We start from the raw sequence: 22,139 nt of genomic DNA, 5'->3' as shown, positions 1-22,139 counted from the left end.
ATATACAAATAATACCTCAAAAGCCAAGGAGATTATTACATGGATTCTGGACAATTTAATGAGTTAAAGAAGGCAGTGAAACACCGGAACTGGGTCAAAATGAAAGCCAACATTTGATGCATGATGGCTCATTACTGCCATTTTGCCTTCCTGTAGGAGTTGGTTGTAGAAATGATTCAGACCATTACAATCGGCACATCAATTGCTTTGAGGGAGAAACAATTAAAAACAACACAAGCAGAGCACAAACCAATTGTCAAACCCCTGGTGGTTTTTTGTTATCTCCATTGTTAAAGCTTCGGCAGCAGTGCAGCGAGGACATTCTCTTCATGGATAAACCAGTCATTAGGGATTAAACCCGATGGTCACTTTGATAATAAACAAACAGTGAAGGCGGAACTAGAAGTCAATAAATCTTCTCCTGTGTCTAGACAGGGCTTTAGACTGTGGATGCCTTTTTATCCTCTTTTTACTTGTACGTCTTTGTTTTTTTTTAGAGGCAAATTTAAGTCTCAACCAGCCAACGTCATTCAGGTGGACTTACAAAAATGTTGGTCACACACAATAATACATTAAAGTGGCCTTGACAATTAAAAAACAAGATATATAGAACTTGTATCACACTTTACGCCAGTGAACAGTGAGTTTTATTTGTGGAATCTGAATTTATCAATCAGCATGAGGGGGAAAAAAACAAACAAAAAAAACCTCTTTCATTAATTTCCAACCCCCCAGACTGATGCGGGATTGTCATTTTGACGCTCAGCAGGACGAAGGAGGTGGTGCCTGTCAAAAGCATCCCCCATGTTTATTTATAATGCAGTGCGGCTCACGTCCCACAAGAAGGCAACAAAAAAAAAAAAAGAAAAAGGGGGGGATTATTCCAAAGTTATTTTTATGCATAAACTTTTGTTGAGTTTTTAACTGTCATTCAAAAGCGCCTTGTCAGTTCGCGCCCGAGCCACGCGTAAAGGCTTGAACATGGCACGGGTAAAGCACACAGGAGAGGAGCGGCGGCACCGGGCGAAACTATAACCCACTTCTACAATCAGACAGACAGTTTAATGAAATGTGAGAGAAAATACACAGATGAGTGAAAATGAGGGGGTGGGTGGAGGGAAAGGGGGGGACAAAGTAAACAGTCCCAGTTTGTGCGAGGATCTGGCTGCCTGTTTGGCAGAATCCAAAAGAATGACAGCTTGTTTAAAAGGCATGCTGTAAATGGGAATGGCGGTGGAGAATCCAAGATACTGTGCTCGTCTGGTTGTCGACTGTATTGTCTTGATGTAACCCACATTTCTAAGCTCTCATTTCCAAAGTATTTGCACTTCACACACGTTATTAATTGCTCAGATACGGGTAGCTCAAATAGGCCACAATCTTACGCCATTTTTTTTTTAACTTCATCAGCGACTTAAACTGAATACGCGGAATCCTTGCATATTCATGGCAGAATGGTGTCGTCGAAACTTAAAAGTGCAAGTGCATGTTGCGAGCACTTTTAGACAAGGCCGTGGGAACCCAGGGTGCTGAGGGCGCTGCAGCACCCCCTGGTGGATAGCTTGTGAACTGCAGGCAATATTGACCCCTTAACTCCCACCTGAACCGAGCACATTTTCTCCAGCTTTGCCCCCAGTCCAAAAGCTTCTGGGAAAAAGGTGTGAAAATAGCAACAAAACTGAGACGAAAACAATGATGGAAATGTGAAAAATGTGCCAAAAAATTTACAAAAATGGACAAAAATTTGACAAAAAAGTGAGAAAAATGTTACGAAAAATTGCGAAAAAATGGCAGAAAAAATGATAAGAATTTGGCATCAAAAAGTGCAAATAATTTGACAGAAAAATGACAAAAAAAATTGACAAAAATGAGATGACTGCCTAACAAAAAAAGTGATGAAAAACAATCTGATGTGAGGAAAAAGATCCATTTAGTTTTGTAGGTCTTTCAAATGAGGTGTTACACTGGCTTACAGGATTTGGGTAAAGCTGAACTGGAGAAAATGCTCTCGGTTCAGGCGGGAGTTAAGGTTAATAAATAGGATTTATGCACAGAAAAAGTATTTTGGGGGGTAAATTTTGTCCCTCAGCGCCCCCTAACTGAAATATCTTCCCACGGCTCTGCTTTTAGATTACCACAGACAGAGCTTGTGCTTAAACATGAAAACCTCAAGAGTCTCCATAAAAGCTAAGATCACTTTTCAGAGCTGATAAACTCTGCATCTAAGTCGGCCGTCCTATAGAAAGTGAGCTGCTTAATTTTTTTCATTCACGTGATTTTGTTTCAACCACTGACAAATCCTAAATGTTGGTGGAAAGGATTATTCTTAGCTTTTTTGCAAGACAATACACTCAAGCAATCACTGTGTATATAAAATAAATACTAAAGGATTCAGGATTGTGTGCGAGTCTCTGCCTTCATTACAGTAAAATAATGTACTGTGCTTGTATACAGGTGCTTTAACAGATGCATGAACTAAACATAGAAATGTCCTTTTACTTCGTATCTTGCTCTCACGACGTAGTACATTTTAGGATTGAGGTTATTCCCCCCCCTCCCCCATTATTTCATATACACATCCTATTCATTGTATGCCAACAAACACCGGACGCCATAACATCGACATCAACGATTATGGGGATTTCATTGTCAGTAGATTCAATATTATACTGTACATTCATGGCTCAGTATGGTGCCAGTCACTTAGCTACACAAACACATTTACATCTTACGCATGTACAAAAGTGAAGTTTGGAAAAGGACAGGGCAGGATCTTTTTTTTTTTTTTTTTTTCTTACGGTTGCCAGGTGAAAATGGATGAACAAATGCAATCTTCTCAACATTATTGTCATCATATTTCTTGCAAGACACCTCAAGAAACTATTATTAATGAGCAAAATAAAAAATATTGTCTATTTCCCATCATGGCCAAAGGACAAAACAAAAAAAAATCCTCTTTTTTTTTGGCAAAGTTTCATCCCAAAGTGTCTGCTTCCAAGCACATTGTCTTTCTCATTCATGCTTGAGTCCTACTTCCGGAAGTAGAAGTGTCCAGTTAGGGGTTTCAGCTGTCAATCATCGCTGGAGAAGAGGGACAGCCAATGGGAAGAGGAGTAAGATGCTACAGAGGCGGGACAGAGGAGGAGCAGCGCCCCTCACCCGGTTGTTGTCCGGCGGGGAGGCAAACAAACCCGGTCTGCTCCGCGTGCACATGCCACTGATGCACATGCCACTTCCTGATCCGCTGATGTCCTCACCTGATGATGAGAAGACAGACATTACTTATTTTGATCAATAAACAATAAATGATGGGCAACTTTGTAGATGAGATTTGGTTGAGTTCTGTTTAGCCAACCACAGGTGCTGAGTGTGAGCACGTGAAGTGGGATTGACCATTGTGAGGTGTGGCTCAGTGTATAGGGAGTTTATAAGTAGTTAAACGACTTTGCCATTGCATGGTACCCATGGTAATTCAAAATTACCATGGCAATTTAAAATTATATTCTACATTTTCTGGATCGAAGAATAAAAAGGAAAAGCAGCGTTCGATCCAAACCTATGGAGACAGTTAGCAAGCCGGCTTCTCCAGGAAACTTGTCAGCGTCCGTTAAGCCTGTGACAGATCACATGACCTATTTGTAATTAATTAAAGTGCTTGCATAGATAAGATAAGATAGTCTTTATAGCTGTGTTACATTGCTCTATTGTCCTGATGAACAAAACAAAATGAAAAATAAAGAGAGTTAAAAAAATATTCTAAAAATCAGAATCTTTTTCTTTTATTTGCTGATCTGCCTGATATTCTGAAGATCAGCTGGTATTCAGCTTCGTCTTTTGATCCAGTTAACACTTTCAGCATTTCATCCTTTTAAAAATATTCTATCTTTTATAGAGAAAGAAGTCTTCAAATTGACTTTGCATAATGTTCAAATAAAGCTAGAGCATACCAACAAAGTCCTTTCATAGTCATTAAATACGCACCAATATCAGGAACAAGACACATGACTGAAATGCATGTATAGCACATCTAGTGACAAGGTAAATGTCAAGTTAAAGTGCATTTATTGTCATTATACATTATTGTTCAACAGAATTGCGTAGATGGAGGTTTAGAACAAGCAAACCCCACCCCAGCCAAATCTATTTGTAATGAATGTATAATAGCATCTATAAAAATGGCATGTATGAAAAGTCAGTTGGAAGTTGAGAAAGACTTAATTAAACTCCTTTTGCACACATGACTCAATGCTTTTAGTACAAGCACATGTGACTAATTCAGCTAGTTATCATGCATGCTTTTATTCATCTTATTTTTTTTTACATTGTTGCATTAGGGTATCGAGCATTGTTTTGTTTTGTTCTTTGTGAGAGAACTCACTTGCATCCTGGAAGTCCACGTCATTGCCCTCCAGTGCGTTCTTCAGCCGATTGCTCATGATTTTGAGCTGCATGATCTGCTGTCTGATGGTCATGTCTGGCTTTGTGATGTCCAGCTCTACCTCTGGGTTGTTGATCTGACTGGCTAGACCATCACCCATCACCTCCGGGAGATACCTGAGAGAGCCAGAATGGAAATGTATTAAATGCACAGCACGTAAGTATTTTCTGCCTGCTGCTTTTGGGCTCCAAGGTCACACTCTTTAATTGCTCTTGCTGCGTTGATGCAGAAAACAAATGCGATTCTGTATTCTAAGTGTTTGGAGATATCCTTCCCTTATGCTTTTACTATGAACTTTTAAACTTCATTTAAACAGGAAATGTACAGTGACAAAAATCTGTCTGCCTGTTATGCAAACCCACCCACTGATGATTGGAATAATTACATTTCCTGCCGTACTGATGTTTCTCCACTCAGTTAATATTGCAATAACCATAATGTTGTGACATAACTGTATGCACCCTGACTTTGCTCCGCATATTCATCATCAAAAGTGCAGTTTCTGTTTCAATATTAATGACTGAGCACATCCAGACAGTGGCACTGCTGAGCCACATCTGAGACCATCCATCACGGTAAGCGCCTGCCACACGTTTTTATATTTGCTTAATCTGCCCCTCTATTCGTCTGTATGTCACGGTCGCGCTCCAATCCTTCACAGACACACACAGACACACTGGCATCTATATTTCACGCCTTTAACGATTACTTAGAGCGGGGCCGCCCTGCGCACCGCTGTGGGCTCCACTCAATATAAATCAGACGCCCATAAGTTGAGCATTTCAAAGCATAAGGGGAGTGTGAACTGGCGTGAAATAACATGTAGACATATCAACGTGGCATTAAATTGTTCTCCAATCCATTATACAAGGTTTTGAGAATGCAAGAGTGGAGCAGCCTATCAAGATGTGCTGTGTATGGAAACTATACACTGCCTGAACTGCAATTTGCTTAAGAATCTGGTATAGACAAAATCATAATAAAATAAATGCTTTCTTTGGTGATTTTGAGGACCCTCTTGAAAATGAGATGGTGCATCTCAAGGGGTTATCCTCTCAATGGAATACATTTTCTTTCAAATGTGACGTCAGCTATCTAACGGTCGTATGGTAATAGTATAGGTTTAGCATGGCAACTACAAAGTTGAGTGACATAGTCATTTTGTTAATTACACGGCAACAGGACACATACCTGTCATGCTACTTTATTTCATGGTAATAATATTGATGACCCAAACTCGAACACTAACCCAGTACAAAACAACAGGGGTAACAACACTTTATTACAAGGTTACATGAAGTCATGCATGAAATAATGCATGATTTCATGATGTATTCATGCATGACGATATCATGACTCATCATGAGTTAACATGACTTCATGTTCTTTCATAGATGACTTCATGCATGAATTAATTAAGTAACTACTGTAAGGAATTCATTTAGATTTTTTAACAAAAACATGAACTAATCACAATCATGAGGTTTATGCATGAACATCATGATTCATCATGATTTTTAGCAAATTAGTTTGGAGGTTTTACCTTAATACAACATTTACTGCTATAATTAACTCATCATTAGCTAATCCTTAGTTCATTCATAAATTCATGATGATTCTATATCATCATCTATATGTTGATCCTGTACTAAAGTGATGCACTTTTATGCTTTGGACAAAATCAAGGTGTTTATTGGACAAACCAAACAGAAACATCAAAGACATTATAATGTGTAACTGTCCACAATGCATTAGGGGTTTGAATTATGTGTGTTTTGATGTGGGTTTTTGTAAGGCCTATGCCGACATGTACCACCGCTATTTTTAAAATATGTCTTGATTATAATACTATTTTGTATTAATGTAAATGTGTGAAATTTAAGTAAGTAAGTAAAGAAATGGACCATAAAACATTAACTTAATTCAAACCCATTATTTCATGCATCATTTCATGTTATTCATGCATGTCTTCATGTAACCTTATTATAAAGCGCTACCAAAACAGGAAATTACCAAGAAACATTGTCTTGGTCATAAAATCGAGCGCCTTATTGTTGTCTTCATGCTATTTCCATTGTTAACCAAATTGTAACTTCGCTGTAAAGGAAAGTGCGACCGAATAATAAATGTATTAAAATAATGAATCGTTTTAATTGAAGCCTGCTGTGTAATATTCATTATTTTTGCCGTTAGTTTCTTGAGATTTCACAATACTGTTTGGTCATTGGTCATCAGTCTATTACCTTCCTTTAGACATCCCATTCCAGCATTTGTCTGGACTGGCGCCCTCTGTCACTTTGCCGCACAGTGCCACAGGGAGCTCTACCCAGTATTGTCGCATCTCCCTCAGTTTAGTGGTGAGGACAGACACCTAAGTGCACAGAGAGGCAAAATGAAAGGTTAATCCAAGTTTTGAGCATTAAAGGAGACACAGAAGCTTGTAGTTTTTTCCCCACCGTGTCATAATTGTCAGGGACACAACTGTATCAACAATCTCACAATGATGGTTCCTCCTCAAATCAAAGAATAGGAAAACATCTCTTAAACTTAAAGTAAACTTAAACTACAAAAAAAAAGCTAGGTGCATTTTAACCATTCACTTGCACCGAATGCTCCCTTTTTTAATGCATAAATAGCCTTCATGACGTCACAATTATTTGCTTGCATTGTGCCGGTCATTAGCCATGCTCTTTTCTAGTCACACAAAGTCAAATACTACTAGAATGCTCCGATAGCATTCCAAAAAGTGTTCCCTTTGAATGATTATTAGCTCCCCACTAACCTGCATCTCCAGCCGGATGCCAGCAGTGGGCGATGGTTTGCTCTCTGAAGCGGTCAGTGAGCTGCTCTTCCTCCTCTGCTCTTGGACAGACGGCGTCCCTGTTCCCGATTCACCAGGAGTCCCGCACATCTGGTACACCTGTAATTGTTCAAATTTAGATAACATCCTTCTGACTTTGTATGCTCTTATAGTTTTAAGGATTGTCTTTTTTATAAACAACTGGTATGTCTAAGGGGACTAACTAGAATAACTAAGTGCCCTCTTCAAACACTGGACACGCCCCTGATAACCACACTGCAGTTATTATATCCATAGCAAAGAATATGATGAGTTAAGTGTCCACTAGATGTCACTATAGATACATGCTTAAAAACTACATAACAGCGACAACAATGGCAAATCTGACTGTTTTTTTTGCTTTGTTTTGTTTCCCCCCCTGTTGCCATGTTGCTATTATCTAAATACCACTTAAGGCAACACGCTCCAATTTCGCTATTATACTAGAAAAAATATCATTTCCTAAACGTTATAATTAAACTGTTTACCCTCTGCCACGTCTCTTATCAAAGGAGCACGTTTTGTAATTCTAAGACGCAATTTTCCCTGTGTAAGGTAATCCTGCAGGAAATTAAAATCCTTGTATCGCCTGATGCATCTTTGATGTCGGAGCCAGGTTTATACAAATAAACGAAACAGAAAAAGCCGGTGTCTATACCTTGGCAGTGAAAGAGTCCATGCTGTTCTTCAGGTAGTTTACGCCGTCAGAGATCTGAGATGGTAGAGAGGAAAGAACCACATCCAGGCTGGGCTCAGTGCTGAAACTGGAGGCCACCTGGATCATTGTATCTGTCAAGAAGCAGCAGAAAATAGTTGTTCAGCATTACGGCAACTGTCAGCGCGGCAACATTTTTGTTTTTAAGTTCACTGAATCAAAACATTGGTTGACATAAACAGCTGACGTTTCAGGACAAAAAAAACAAGTCCCTTGGCAGGATTTCCACCTGGTTGCAGAGTGGTTTTAACACTTGCGCATTATTGATGGTCACAGTGTCAAAATGTATTTAGATTCGAAATCTCGTTGGAGAGCTGTTGGAGTCATAACAATCATAATAATTTTGTTCTTTGTTTTGCAAGAAAAACAAGAAAAACAAGAAAAATCTGCTGTATTTGTCTTGCATTGCAGATCATTCAAATAACATGGAAAAGTTTCTGTAAAAACAATGTACTGATTTGGACTAACTATGCACATACCTATGAGATTCTGCCACTCGGAGTTTAGGTCGGCCTGGTTGGCGAGGCAGCCCTTCATGACGTTGAAGCAGTAGTTGGAGCAGGGTGCGAGGGAGGCCATGCCGCGACAGTGAGGGCAGTACACCAGCTTCATCAGGGCTTTCACACACTCTGGACTCAGCGACACCTGCAAACGGACACACAAAGCGCATCAGTATGATCCAGTTTAAGGATTTATTCAGTATTTTTTACAGCTTGCGTGCAGAGACTGTGTATGTAAATGGACGCTAGAGGGCAGTAATAGAGCGCTGAATAAGAAAGAAGCCGAAGACAAAAGGAAATGTTGGCAGTTTTTCATTTATCACTGTCATGGGGCGATAAAGTCCACACCAAAAGTGTCTAGACTCACATTGGAGGATTTGTGGACACTACTTGTGGATTAAAATACAATGGTAGAACAATATAACTAAAGACTAGTTGCATGTTTTGATTATATCCTTTAATTAATTTGTTTTTTTTCCCCACAACGGCTTGGACAAAAAATACACACATACAGAGATGACAGGCACAAAAGTCAACAGACCTAAAAAAGCATTAAACATGGTGTTATTATAAATAAAAAAACATGTCTTATTGTCAATTTCTAAAAGAAAAAGAAACAGAACAAGTGCTGTCATTTCTTTTCAATTACACATAATTGTTTATAATTTCAAAAGTCCACGGTAAACATTTCAGACCGTTCTTTTCTTTTCACACGGCACAAATAATCTTAGCGAGCGCAGAGATGATTTGACAGCTGCTTTGTTTGGATGACTTCAATTTTGATGTGTTTTGTGAGAGTTGTTTTTTTGGGTGGAGCTATTATTTTCTGTGATAGTTTGGGTGTGACCATTTTTTTCCCATCCTGAGTGAGACTCAACTCTTGAAGAAAAACGGCAAAGATGTCATGCAATGCAAATAGTGACCAACTCTGGCAAGACTATGATTTAAAGCCATGCTGCTATCTTAAGTCCCCTAAGACTTTACAATATATGTGGTTACACAAAAAAAACAAGCGAGGAGCAAAATCTGCCTCTGCTGCTGTGGGGAAACGCCAAGAATTCAAAATAAAAGTCTGAACAATATGATGATATAGTAGCTATTGACAAACATGCTAATCTGCACCAGAGAGTCTGACTATGAATAATGATCAGAGCAAGTTTGGCGAAAGTGTCTGGAGCTTCAGAGGTTTCTCTGTCTGATGTTTACTGGAGCGTGGGACATGTTATAGGCCCTTTAAAGAGGCTAGATGCAAGTTGGCCGTTTTATACTCACTACTGCCATCTCAGGTCCTACATGTAACTGCAACTTCTATATTAAGAGGCAGTTGTGGTGAATAGGTCTGGCCTCATTCTACACCTTAGGACATTGCTGGAACAGGTAGGGGGAGGAAAATACATCATTTTAACATTTTTAAACTCCGTATAGTCCCTTTAAAGCAGAACTAGGTAACTCATGCCCCTAGAGGCCATAAGCTTCATTGCAGGTGTCGTAGCATGTTGCGTTTTTGTACTCATGAATTGGAGAGAGGGATGCTGTACATTGTGCCACAACCCAATGACACAATAGAGATATTTTTTTCACTCAAACTTGGCTGTAAACACTGCTAAAGTTAGCTTTTCCCGTTAGCCTGTTAGCTTCTTCTCCGTGATTCCATTAGTGTATATTGCGCCACCGACCCTGTGCAGGCAAAGCTGCAAGGGTGATTTTCTCGACAGACACACCAGGGGGAGATGAAAATCATCCCATCAACACTTGTATGACCCCCAGAGGGACTACGAAAAGCATTTATTAAGGTAAAGAAGTTATACAGTTCCTCTTTAAAGCTGCGTTATCTAGTGTACAAGTAGTATCTGGGACGAGTACGCATCTTCTCTATTTATATTATGTTCTTGACAGACAGGCTGTGACACTCACATCGACTCTGTGACTAACACATCGTGTCACCCCCTGCCCTTGCTTCTCTCACCTGCGACACTTTCCTGACCACCTCGCCACTGACGATCAAACCCTGCACGAAGGAGCGCGCCGTGACAAAGGCCCGCACCACCTTCGTCTTCATGTCTCGTGGGGCCTCTCCGAACGGCCGCAGGGTCTCCTGTTGCTTGGCGACACACTCCAGGTAGTCCTCCGATAGGATGACCTGCCAGGCACAAACGAAGGCATGAATGAGTGCCAGGGTATTTTGAACACAATGACGGCATTACACTAACAGAGCTGAGCAAGGAAACTCAGACGTCAACACCTTTGTGGACACCAAGATATGTGTGATTTAAAAATACTTTCTGTCATCATGGATACAGCATTGCCTGTGCGGGAAGTGATAATACTAGATGAGAAACATTGTAAGCCCAAGTGACACATCTAAAAATGGAATCTTATCAGCGTGTCACAGAAGAGAAGAGAAGAAAAACAGAAGCAAAGTCTTGAGATGAGCGCGTCGTGCTGAAACGACTGACTATGTAAACTTAGCTCATTTTTATGCATGTAGCCAGACAGTTTTGTTTGATCTGTGGGTAATCTTATAGAAAGACACGCTTTCTTCACAAAAAAAAACAAATATTTCAAAGTTTATAGAACATATGTACTGACAACATCAAGTTTCAGATTCTTTTTTTTCTTCAGGAGAATCCTGGCCTCAGAGTGGACCCTATTGTACGTGTAATTTGTATAGGTAACTGGAGCACCTGGAGGAAAAGAAGAGAATATGCAAACTGTATATAGAAAGGCACCACTCGATCCAGGACACGAACTCGGGCCTTCTTGCAGTGAGGTGAGAGCACTAACCCCTGTGCATTTTATAGTATAGAATGCACTGTCAAATTGGAGAGTACTGTGTCGAATCTGCACTGTTCGATCCATTCTGACAGCTTTTGATTCAAGGTGAAATTGGACAGAATAAAGAAGAAGCTCATTATTTTGTGTATTTGTACTTTCAGGAAGATGGCTATATTGGAAAACCTGACAGGTGAATTTACTACACAAATACTGTATGCTCAGTAGTGGCTAGATAGCGTTACTTACATCAGAGGGGGAGGAGCTCTTAAATGTGCGCTCCAGAAGGCGGGACCAGAACTCCGAGAGGGTTTCGTCCAGGTTGAGCGCTGAGCCGCGGTAGTACTGTTTCATGTCGGTGTACAGGTCTCCGAACAGACGGGTGTTCTGGGAGTAAAGGGGACCAAGGGGGGCCAACTTCTCCTGCAGCGAGCGCTCCGACTGACCGTGCAGCTCTGTGAAGTAGGCTAAAAAAGGGCACAATACAGCATGAGATATTCAAATGCACTCAGGTAGCATTTTTATTGTCAGTTAATAAAATGCAGAACTTTTCCATTTGTAACGTCATTCAGATACCCTTTAGGCGCATTGAGTTGCCTTGTGTACGAAATGCGCGGTATAAATAAAGTTGCCTTGCCGTGCCTTGCCTTTAAAGTGCATATGACACACATGATTTTGCAAAAAAGAAAAAAAAGAAACATCTTTCTTATAGTTATTGGACACTGACAGAAAGTGACATAGGTAGAGGCAAGCTGACCATGTTGGAACTTTCGCCCTATTCACTATAATGGGATTCTGCTGATTTTAACCTGCTATAAAGCCGACTACACGGCTCTTTATAAACACCTGATCACACAGAAATATCACATTTACTCTGGATTTTCTCGAGTAATGCTTTTCTGGCATTTTTTTTTTTTCCATTATACAATGAAGGCTTATTTTAAATTTAAAAAGAGTTTATATTTGCCTGGAGAAATGGTGAGCTTTGTTATTCTAATTTGGTGTAAAACAGTTTTTGGCTTTTTATCTGCTGTAATTTCAGTAAAAGATTCAGATAAAGTTGCGTCTACAACAGATGTCATCTATCTAAACTTTAGCTAACCCATTTGGTGGTGACTGTCGAGCGGTATGTATTTTGCCTGCCTCGCACGTGCCGCTTGTCCGTGATCGTCAACACAAGAAGTCAATAGTAAATACGAAAAAAAAAACTACAAATATATATTGTCTTTTTTTAAACGTTCGATAAGCCCGGTGTTGCTTACGCGGCCGCCGACCGTGCACTCAATCACTCTCAGCATATTGATGACCGTACGAACCATGACCCCCACCTGCGGTTACACTATTTAGCTTCACCATGTTAAAGATTTATTCAAAAAGAACATGATGGAATTGGCTATCGAGAGGCACACGCAAAGACTAAAACAATCTGTCTTCCCAGGCTCTTGGTCCAGACTCTTGCTCCTGCTTCAAAGGCTGTGGGCCGGTGCCAGTCTGCTCTAACCACTACCAGATGGAGCGCTCGCTACATTAATGCCACTGCTACTGAGGTGGCCGACACTAATAATAATTTCACTGCCTCCTCCTGCAATCTGCTCCCGCCTTCGCCCCATTTTCCCAGTTTTATTCTGATTAGTAAACACGTTAATGTCCAAAAACGGGTTACGAGAACTCTTTACTGTTACCTTTTGAATGTGCAACACAGGCAAGGTCTAAAAGAGTGTCTTGCCCAAGGACACAATAACAATAAGCACAGTTTGAAGTATATTTTATTTTGCATTGCTGTTCATGTTTCAAATACTGTATGTTGATCTTTCCTTGCTGAATACCACTGGTTTGTTTCCATGGAGATGTGGCTGCTTTGCTTTAAGCCAAATAAGGTTTATACATAAGGTTATATACTTTACTTTGATAACCCAATGCAAAAACAGCTTTAATGGTGTCGAGCTGATTAATAAGAGCGAGTTTGGTATCGCTCACAAGTTTGTTCATTTGCCAGTCAAGTTGCTGCCATGACATAAAAACACGTCGCCTGGAATGCTCCGCAGCGTGGCTTTAAAGCAGCATTAAGCAACTCGTGCCCCTAGAGGCCACAAGTGCCACTGCAGGTGTCGTAGCATGTTGCAGTTTTTTACTCATGAATTGTTCGTGAGAGTAAATACTACGCTGAAAAAAGAAAAGACAAATGGAGTGTGGGATATTGTACATTACATACAACCTAATTACACAATGGAGATCGTTTTTTTTACTCAAACTTGGCTGTAAATACTGTTTAAGTGGCTCTAGCCCGCAGTTAGCTTTGACCGTTAGCCTGTTATTCGTGATTCTATTAGTCTGTATTGTGCCTCCAAAGTTGCAATTGTGGTTTTCTGGCCAGAGACCCCCCCAATCATCCCATTAACAATTGTATTACCCCCAGAGGGTCTACTGTAAGGATTTATTAAGGTGAACAAGTGACATAGCTCTTCTTTAAGTACACTCTGCATTTGTCGACTCCTATGCACCGCCCTATATCGTCCTCTATCACTGGGCCTGTCCTTAGAGCTGACAGTTTTCACTCTTCCTCCTCTCCATCCACCCCTGTCCTCCTCCTTGGCCTCTGATGTCGGGCCGATCTGTGGACTCTGCTCCTCAGTGGGTCAACTGCTCATTAGCCGAGCCAGCCACTGCCCTGGGGGACGGCCTTCTGTTTGTGTGTGCGTACACACGTGTGTGCTCCCAGATCAGGGGGGAACCGGCTTATCGCGTTTCATTGTGTCTGGCTGACTCTCTCTCATTATAGCACCCGGTCAGTGGTCCCCTTTTACATCCCCACACGCGTGTACTGTACGCCTATCAAAGCTCCAGTATCGAGCGGAGAAAACGGCCAGGGCTTGTGGCAAACTGAGCAGACACGTATTCCACAAATGTCACTCTGGGCTCTGGGCTGAGGCGTTAGCGCCGATCCTGCTAATGAGGCTCTAAACACACCATGGCAAACTGGGGTGGGTTGTGTTTGTTTGCATTTGAATATTTGTAAAACACCAGGCAATTAAAATGAATAAAATAAAGGTGTTGGAAAATAAAGCGCACACAAAGGGATGCAGGGATAGCACAACATAAGGACTCTCTCGTCAAAGGAAGCAGTAGAAGAAGAAGAAGAAGAAGAAGATCTTTATTTATACAGCGCCTTTCACAGACATGGTCACAAAGCGCTTTACAATTGAACATTCACTCCATTCTCGGTGGTGGTAAACTACGTTTTGTAGCTTCAGTTTCCCCTGGGGGAGACTGTCAGAAGCGCTTTCGCGACTACACACGTCTGCGCCAACGGACCCTCTGACCACCACCATTCACTCACACACATCATTCATCCTGGCCTATTGTGCATGTTTTTAGTGGTAGGGGAAACCGGAGTACCCGGAGGAAACCTACGCAGACACGGGGAGAACATGCAAACTCCACACAGAAAGGCCCCGTCTAGGTGGGAATCGAACCCGGACCTTCTAGTGAAGGAGCAGTGAAGAACAGGTCCTTTTGGTTCCCCTTTTTTTCCCTTTATTTAGCTAAGAGGATTTCAGAAGCTAATTTTCAGGGGAGACCTGGCCCCAGAAAGCACCCTACCTGTATACATTTCAAACAATCATGCGAGCCACTCATTTTACAGCTTCCAAATGAAACAGTTTGTTTTGCTACTTACTGTCAAAGCTCCTGTGCAGGGCGTGGAAGGATGCCTGCAGAGAACGGCCCGCCTCTCTGATGAGCGCCTCCGTCTCGCGGGCGCTCAGTCCGGCCAGGCTGTCCTCCATCGCACTGGTGCAGCAGGTGGGGCCCTGGGGACACGTCCTCAAGTGCTCACCTGCAACACAACGCACATTAGTTACAATCACCGTGTGACTAATGAGATTTGTTAGGTTTGATTATTAATCGGACCGGCAGATTTATTGGGAGCAAACAGCCTTACAACCTCCAAAATGGTTGCATTTGTTCATGGGAGATGTGGTCGACAGGTTTTTCGCTAATCTTTAAGAGAAATTAGCAGTTGAGAAGCGAAGAGGAAAAGTAATAAATGTGTCCCCAAAAGCGCGGTTTATTTTTGTGCATTAGGGATGTCACGATTGAACAGTTATACGGGTGGCAATCCTGTAAAAGCAAATATAAGAAAGAAATCCCAAGAACAAGACAGTATGTTTATATAAGACGTCGTTGGTGGATGAAATATGCTATTGCTCTGACAAAGCGGTACAGATTATCTTTCCTTTTTCGTAAAGAAAATAAATTATAAGACACCATCACCTGCTACACAGCTATTAGTTATAGTCTCTAATCACATTCATTAGTTTTAATTATTACTTACACAGGAACATTCATTTAAAAACAAGATAATACTAAGTACTACGACCTCTAAGGCGACCTCAAGTCTTATCTATTTCAATAGTTGCGTTTATCAAACATGCAATAAATAGTGCTGTTAGAAAACAACGTGTTTACACACAGTTCACGGACACGTATTAGTCATAACAATTACTGTGTCTAATCAGATTCAGCAGAATTCAAATGAAAACCTGCATGGACAGGCATTACCGCCTCAAAAGAAAGTTTAATATAATGCTGTAATGGTGGTGGCATGTTTTGTTAAGCCCTAAACTGCTAGATTAGTGCTTGTAAGTGCACATTTATAAAAGCACTAAATAATCAAACGTCATACAGGCTTTATTATTAATTCTAAATGCTTTGGGAGATCATAGTGAAGAAGAAAAAAGATACTGTATGTAAAATGTTATGTGCTGCCAGTGCCAGATGTGAGGTCTAATGAGGCGAGGAAGATTGCTGGTTTGCTTCATTCTAAGGCTAAACGTGTCTCTGGATGTCCAAATTAAGCCCCAGACTTTAGTGTGATGGAACTGATGAGGATTTTATAAAAGGAGAGTAAAGCAAGAAGGATATCTAACCTCTTTTGAAAAATCATGTCATAACGAAGTGCAATTGGATAATAATACTTATTGGGCAATGCTGTTATGCTGTTATGCAGTATGGGCTGTAGTGTGAATGCTTGGACAGTCTGGGGGTAACTGTCATGGGTGTTTCTCGATATCAGTAAAACCATCTCCTGCACATTGCTACGGCTTTTTGACAGGCTAATGTAAGCAGGTCATTTTCTTAAAACACAAAATAATGCTAGTGTTTTTAGTTTGAGTAACCGAAGTATGGAAGATTCATGAGCGCATGTCTTCACAGTGCTACATATAAAATTCATAACACAAATGGGATGCTGTCTAGAGAACAACAGACTCTAGATCAGTGGTTCTCAAGCTTTTGGAGCCACGACCCCCATTATAACAGGTAAAGGGTTTTACCGTGAAAAATAGGAACATTAGCCTTCATAATTCTTAAAAAACAAAGAAAAAAACAAATGGCTGAAATAAAATTCATCAAACTATGATCAAATAATGGTACTCTGGTAAAGTAGCAAACACATGCTACAATAAGACATTTGATTATATGCTAATGAATGCTAATAAAATATATATATCCTGACCCCCAGGTTGAGAACCACTGCTCTAGATGACAAATGATTGCACATACGAAGAAAATAAGAAATAAAACAAAGCAACATGTAGCCTATCGTTAAATATTTCTCTGTGTGGGAATAAAAAAAAGGCCCCTCTTTTTACCTGCATAGCAACAATGAATGGTCGTACAGATTTCCAAACAAAAAACAGCCAAAACCACATACGCATCATTTTGTCCTCACATTCTCTCTGGTCTGACCAAACCCACAAAGTCACATACACGCTTGTGCACCAATCTAGAAATAATCTGCTTGTGACCTTCACTGAGCAACTGAAAAATATAGAGTATAAGGCCGGGGAAAATTGCTCACTTTCACCATTTCCTTATTCCTAAAGGGTAAACTCGCACCCGCCACAGGGGAAGCAAAAAATAAAGATGCTACGTTTCTGGGCAGCCTGGGAGGGCAGTCTGCAACATCAGTCTCTTGGCAAGATGGGACGCCCCGAGACTAGCAACTTGGACTGCATCTATTGGGTGTCTATGTGTGGGCGGGTGCACGGGTGTGGGTTCGGGGGCAGAAGTGGCGCGTGTGCCAGGGGAAGTGGAGCAGAAGAGGAGACGACTGCATCATCGCGGCTGCATGAATGTTTCATCGACGTGGGCCGCCGTCTGAGAGAGACAGAGAGAGAAACTGACAGCAGGAAACAGCATCTGAAACTTGCTTTTCTCACATTTCACTTAGAGGATATTTCCGGGTGATGTGGGTTTGGCTCCAGTGAGAGCAGGCAGAGAGATGAGTTACTGTTGGAGAGTGGAATACTCTTATATTAAGTGAGGAATTGCCAAACACCAGTCAAGTCTCAAATGTTGAGCTTCACTGGGCTAAAACCTTTTCACTTTGTAGCTTTGAGCTAGAATAGGACTTCCACAAATCAGGGGGGTGAGTACTAGAATTAAGTAAATTCCACACTGTTTGTTTGTTTCTTTGCATAGGATACCTCCTGCACACAGCGGTGTGTCTTTTGTTTGCAGTGTGCTTTACATGACAGTAATAACACGGTCAGATGGAAACATTATGGTAACTAGGAATGACTCATTAGTACCTGTGACAGCCATTTTATTATTACCGTTTATTTACTGGACTAACAGTCACACTTTTTTTCATAGTTTTGCTGGGGATGTGATTTTTTCCTTTTTTAGTTCAAATATATAATTTCACATGTCGCTAGAGGGCACTGCAGGCTGAGAACATTTGGAGTGAGCGAAAAACTTGCGAGGGGCCGGCGAAAAGCGGAGGTTACTCTTACCGCATTGAAGAAAACAAAAAAAGCTAATCGCAGGCTAAAAGCTAGATGGCCACAGCTAGAGGAACGCAAATGAAAGATCTTTAAAAACGTGCTGCCGGGAGAGGCTTGTTAATGGTGCAGTTACGCCTTGTGCCCAGGTAGTTGTCAGGGCGATTGTTCAGAAGTGACACAAAGGTCGAAGATTTCAGTGGATTTAGTGATTTGGAGTGAGATGGAGAGTTAGGTTTGTTCTTTATGCGGTAGTTATCTGAACTGTTTATGTGACGTTCACATACCAGACACCTATTTAGTCCGTTGTTTATGCTTTATGTAGCAAACCACCAATGTGTTACATTAGCATACTGTACGCCTATTCAGCCTGTTGTTTTTATATTCATTAGGCATTTTTTGGCTGGTGCTTATACTCCGGAGCAACTTATAGTCTGGAAAATACAGTACTAAGAAACAACTTAACAGGTTTTCTGGTAATAGTCTTCATACTGGGTTAGATAAACTAGAGTTCATTACACATTTACAGTAGATGTCAGGCCAGTGTTTTTACTGTGCCCTGAGTTTATTTAAATATTCAGGCAATGCTGTCAAACGTTTAATCCAGCACTCTTTGAACACTTCTGAATCCTAGAAAGGCACTTCAGAGTAAAAAGGTGTGGCGAGCTCAGGTCTAGGGTTTCCTTCCTGTCAACTTTGCTACTTAACATTCACTTTGATCAAGTGACTTGCAGCAGTCGTCGGGGAGGCGTAAAGAGAGACAGCCCAGGGAGCAGCCCTGTCTGGGCTAACTCCTCCATCAGTGCTGCATGTGTGCTCCAGCAGACACCAGCGCACCTCCATATACATGTGGAGCGGTGAATGTTGGCATCTTGTTATTGGTTCGCCATACCAACCCAGACGTCGCAGGGCGTTTACCACAGACACATATGCTTTACTGCATTCCAGGGCTGCTGGGTAATGGAGGCAGCTGGCATCCTGCTATAAAAATGTAATTTACTTGGAAGAATTCAACCATGAACTGTGGTGTATGTAGGAAGCAAAGTTACTACAGCAAGTAGAGCAGTGCTTTTATGTAGTTACAGCAGCCAGAAGGGAGGGTAGGGTGGTGTGGTGTTTACTGGAGCTCACTGAAGGGAAACCATAAGTGTAAAAGTGAAATGAATATGTAAACGCCAAACTGTGAAGGCTAATAAAACTTACACATAATTTTAATGATGCTTGGTTAATCCACCGAGTGAAATAGAACCTTTTTTATTGTGACATTCATTAATATGTCACAATTAATATGCTTAGAACGTTAAGTTTATTTTACTATAGAGAGGAGTGCTTGAAACAAATCTGGTGATTGAATAGCAATCTTAAGGGCAAGGGAAATACTCAAAAATAAAGAAAAAGGCTATTAAAAACATGAATTTCGAAATAAACATGGTAGCGTGGCATTGACTTGCTCTCATGTAATAACTAATATTAGACTTTCTTGCAAGACAGTTCATAGCCAAGGCAAACTCCCTCTTCAAATAAACAACATTAATAGGGCTTCAAATCAGTCATGTTGCCAGTGAACTACACCCGTGTTGCTCATTGCACCAGCTTCAGTTTTCCTCCACTGAGACAGGCAGCTTGTCTCCAAAACCTTTTTAAAAGTCATGAACTCCCTTTGCCCTTCATTTTCTCTCTCCGAGGAGAATAGAGATAAGCCACAAGAGGAGATTTGGGTCGAATGAAATCAGCCTCTATAGGTGACTTGGTTGCTTGCACTGATTTTGCCCTGAAGCTTCAGCATATATTTAGTTAAGTCCATATCCCGGGGGGCTTGCACACATAAATAGCCAGACCTATACTTGTGGGGACTATTGCCGACATAATGGGCTGCCTTTTGCCTCGGGCTGCAAATTCAAAAATGTGCTGGTCGAATGAGAGGACGAACACAGGATTGTTGCTATCCCCAGTGATACAGATCAGATGTAAGATTAAGAAAACCTGAATATTATTGGCACCATTTCTTCTAAGGCGACTTAAATGGATATACAAAAGCTTGATGCCTTTAACGTGTCACTGAATCACACAAGCTCATCTTTTAATTGGACCACAGAGTCTAGCGTTCACTTTTGCTACCTTTCTGAATAGCGATTTTGGCTGCAGACTGGACAAATCCATCAAGAGGTGCTCTTGACCAGTTTTTTTTGTTTCATAAGGATCAGTTTATATTTAGATATGAACAAAAACAAACCAGGGCAAAATTGACCAATTCTATTATAGATTCTGACCAATCCTCCACATCAATATTAATCTGAAAGTTATGAAAGCAACTGATATATGCAATCCACTTGTCCTATGTGTAAGTTAGGGCTGCTTGATTATAGAACACATCATATCACAATTATTTGAGAAATAATTTCAACTTGACTAAATCGCATTCGGCTCAGAGGTCACGCTTATACGCTGATTCTAATCTAAAGGCAAATCTCAAAAGATCTGTACATTGATTAATGGTTTCTAACTAGGCTTTAACCTCACTTTAATGTGATCGATGGTTTGACAATTTCTGATAACATCCGGATGTCTCAGAGGAAAAATACACGGTACAACAAGCAAACGAATGCAAGAAAGTTTTCAGGACAAGCCGACTTGCCAACAGGTTAAATTGCAGGGCACTGTGTAAGAATGGCGTTATTACAAGTGACTCAACTATTACACATTCACCATTGGCGCTGCAGGGCTTGTAGTTGCGTGTGCATTCATGCCAACAGACTTCCTGTGCATTGAGGCGCATTGAGTTGCCTTGTGTACGAAATGCGCGGTATAAATAAAGTTGCCTTGCCTTGCCTTGCCTGTGCTCTGATGGACAGCTGTGAGGACATCCTTAATAACTGTTTTGTCTCGACTGCACTTATTGTAATCGTGCGGTGTAGTGACTGAAATCGTAATCAAATTTTAATTAATTGCGCAGCCCTACTGTAAGTGGTCACATTGTTGTTATTTAAAGAAGAAGTGAGTAACTTGTTCTTCTTAATAAATCCTTTTCGTAGTCCCTCTGGGGGTAATACAAGTGTTAATGGGATGATTGTGGGGTCTTTCATCTCCCCCTGGTGTCTCTGGCCAGAAAACCACCCTGCCTCCGGGTCCTCCTGCTGGCCAGCCCTCACACCTGCGCAAGTAAACTAAGCAGCGCGGCCTGATGACATCATCACACAGCGCTGTTTGTTTTTATGTCAGACAAAAGCATGAGCCATGGCACGTGAAAAGTGAAGGGAAAATAATCCCAGTGGCCTGAAATAACTCAAGTAGGCTTTGCAAAAAAAAAAAAAATTGAAAAAGAAAAAAAAAATTATAACCGATTTTTTGCGATTATGCTAATTTTGTAATCGTTTACTGTTGTAATGGAAATTGTAGTCGAATTTCGATTAATTGCACAGCCCTAAAACAATATACTAGTAATAGACCACTGAACAACGTAAACCTCTCTCTACTAAATCAGCATAAGAATTACAGCCTGCTATTGGGGATTTTAGTTGCTGACAAAGCCTCTTCTTCTGGTGAGAGGCGACACTTTCTCAGTTCCACAGCACCCACAGATGACAGATTGAAAAAGCCTGAATTTCTCCGATGAAAAACTGCAGCAGGACTGAGAGCTTGTAAACATGGCTCAAGCTTGAGGTCAAGTGTTCCTGTTACAAACATCGCTTTCATACAATGAATCCACAGAAATCAGTTAGAAGTGGCACCTCACCTCCACAGAGGCCCTCGTGCTTTGTCATTCAAGTCCGTAGCCTTGGTCTATCTTGTGCCAGCGCTGATTCAAGCACCCTGCCATTCCAAAATAACCACTCAAATCAAATCTTGTGGCTAATGACTGGACAAATAGACAAATTATAATTACCACTTTGCACCAACATGAATGCTGATGAGGTACATTTATCACTATCGATTATGTGGCGAGGCCTGATGGAATATTTATGAGGTAAATTCATTTCAAAAAAGGATATTATGCCAAGAGGGGATCAAAGCTTTCCAAACAGTCCTAACGAAGCTTAGCATTGCATATGAAAATCCTGTTCAGCTGGAGGCTATTTTGCACTTAATCATT

At 41.0% G+C, this 22,139-nt stretch overlaps 1 protein-coding gene across 2 annotated transcripts in view; it reads right to left on the bottom strand.

Moving 5' to 3' along the window:
* Positions 1-2,240: 2,240 nt before the first annotated feature.
* gpc1a (glypican 1a) overlaps positions 2,241-22,139 on the bottom strand; it is a 47,205-nt gene continuing 27,306 nt past the window's right edge. For both annotated transcript variants that reach the window (XM_079575607.1, XM_079575608.1), the window contains exons 3-11: positions 14,941-15,099; positions 11,514-11,731; positions 10,459-10,632; positions 8,472-8,637; positions 7,936-8,066; positions 7,221-7,358; positions 6,682-6,809; positions 4,379-4,554; positions 2,241-3,257 (exon numbers count right to left, since the gene is read on the bottom strand). In XM_079575607.1, the coding sequence (XP_079431733.1) occupies positions 3,076-3,257; positions 4,379-4,554; positions 6,682-6,809; positions 7,221-7,358; positions 7,936-8,066; positions 8,472-8,637; positions 10,459-10,632; positions 11,514-11,731; positions 14,941-15,099 (1,472 nt within the window). In that variant the 3' untranslated portion in view covers positions 2,241-3,075. The remainder of the gene's footprint in view (positions 3,258-4,378; positions 4,555-6,681; positions 6,810-7,220; positions 7,359-7,935; positions 8,067-8,471; positions 8,638-10,458; positions 10,633-11,513; positions 11,732-14,940; positions 15,100-22,139) is intronic.

The sequence above is a fragment of the Gobius niger genome, assembly GCF_951799975.1.
Source record: "Gobius niger genome assembly, chromosome: 17".
NCBI lineage: Eukaryota > Metazoa > Chordata > Actinopteri > Gobiiformes > Gobiidae > Gobius > Gobius niger.
This window is presented reverse-complemented; position numbering and strand designations above follow the sequence as displayed.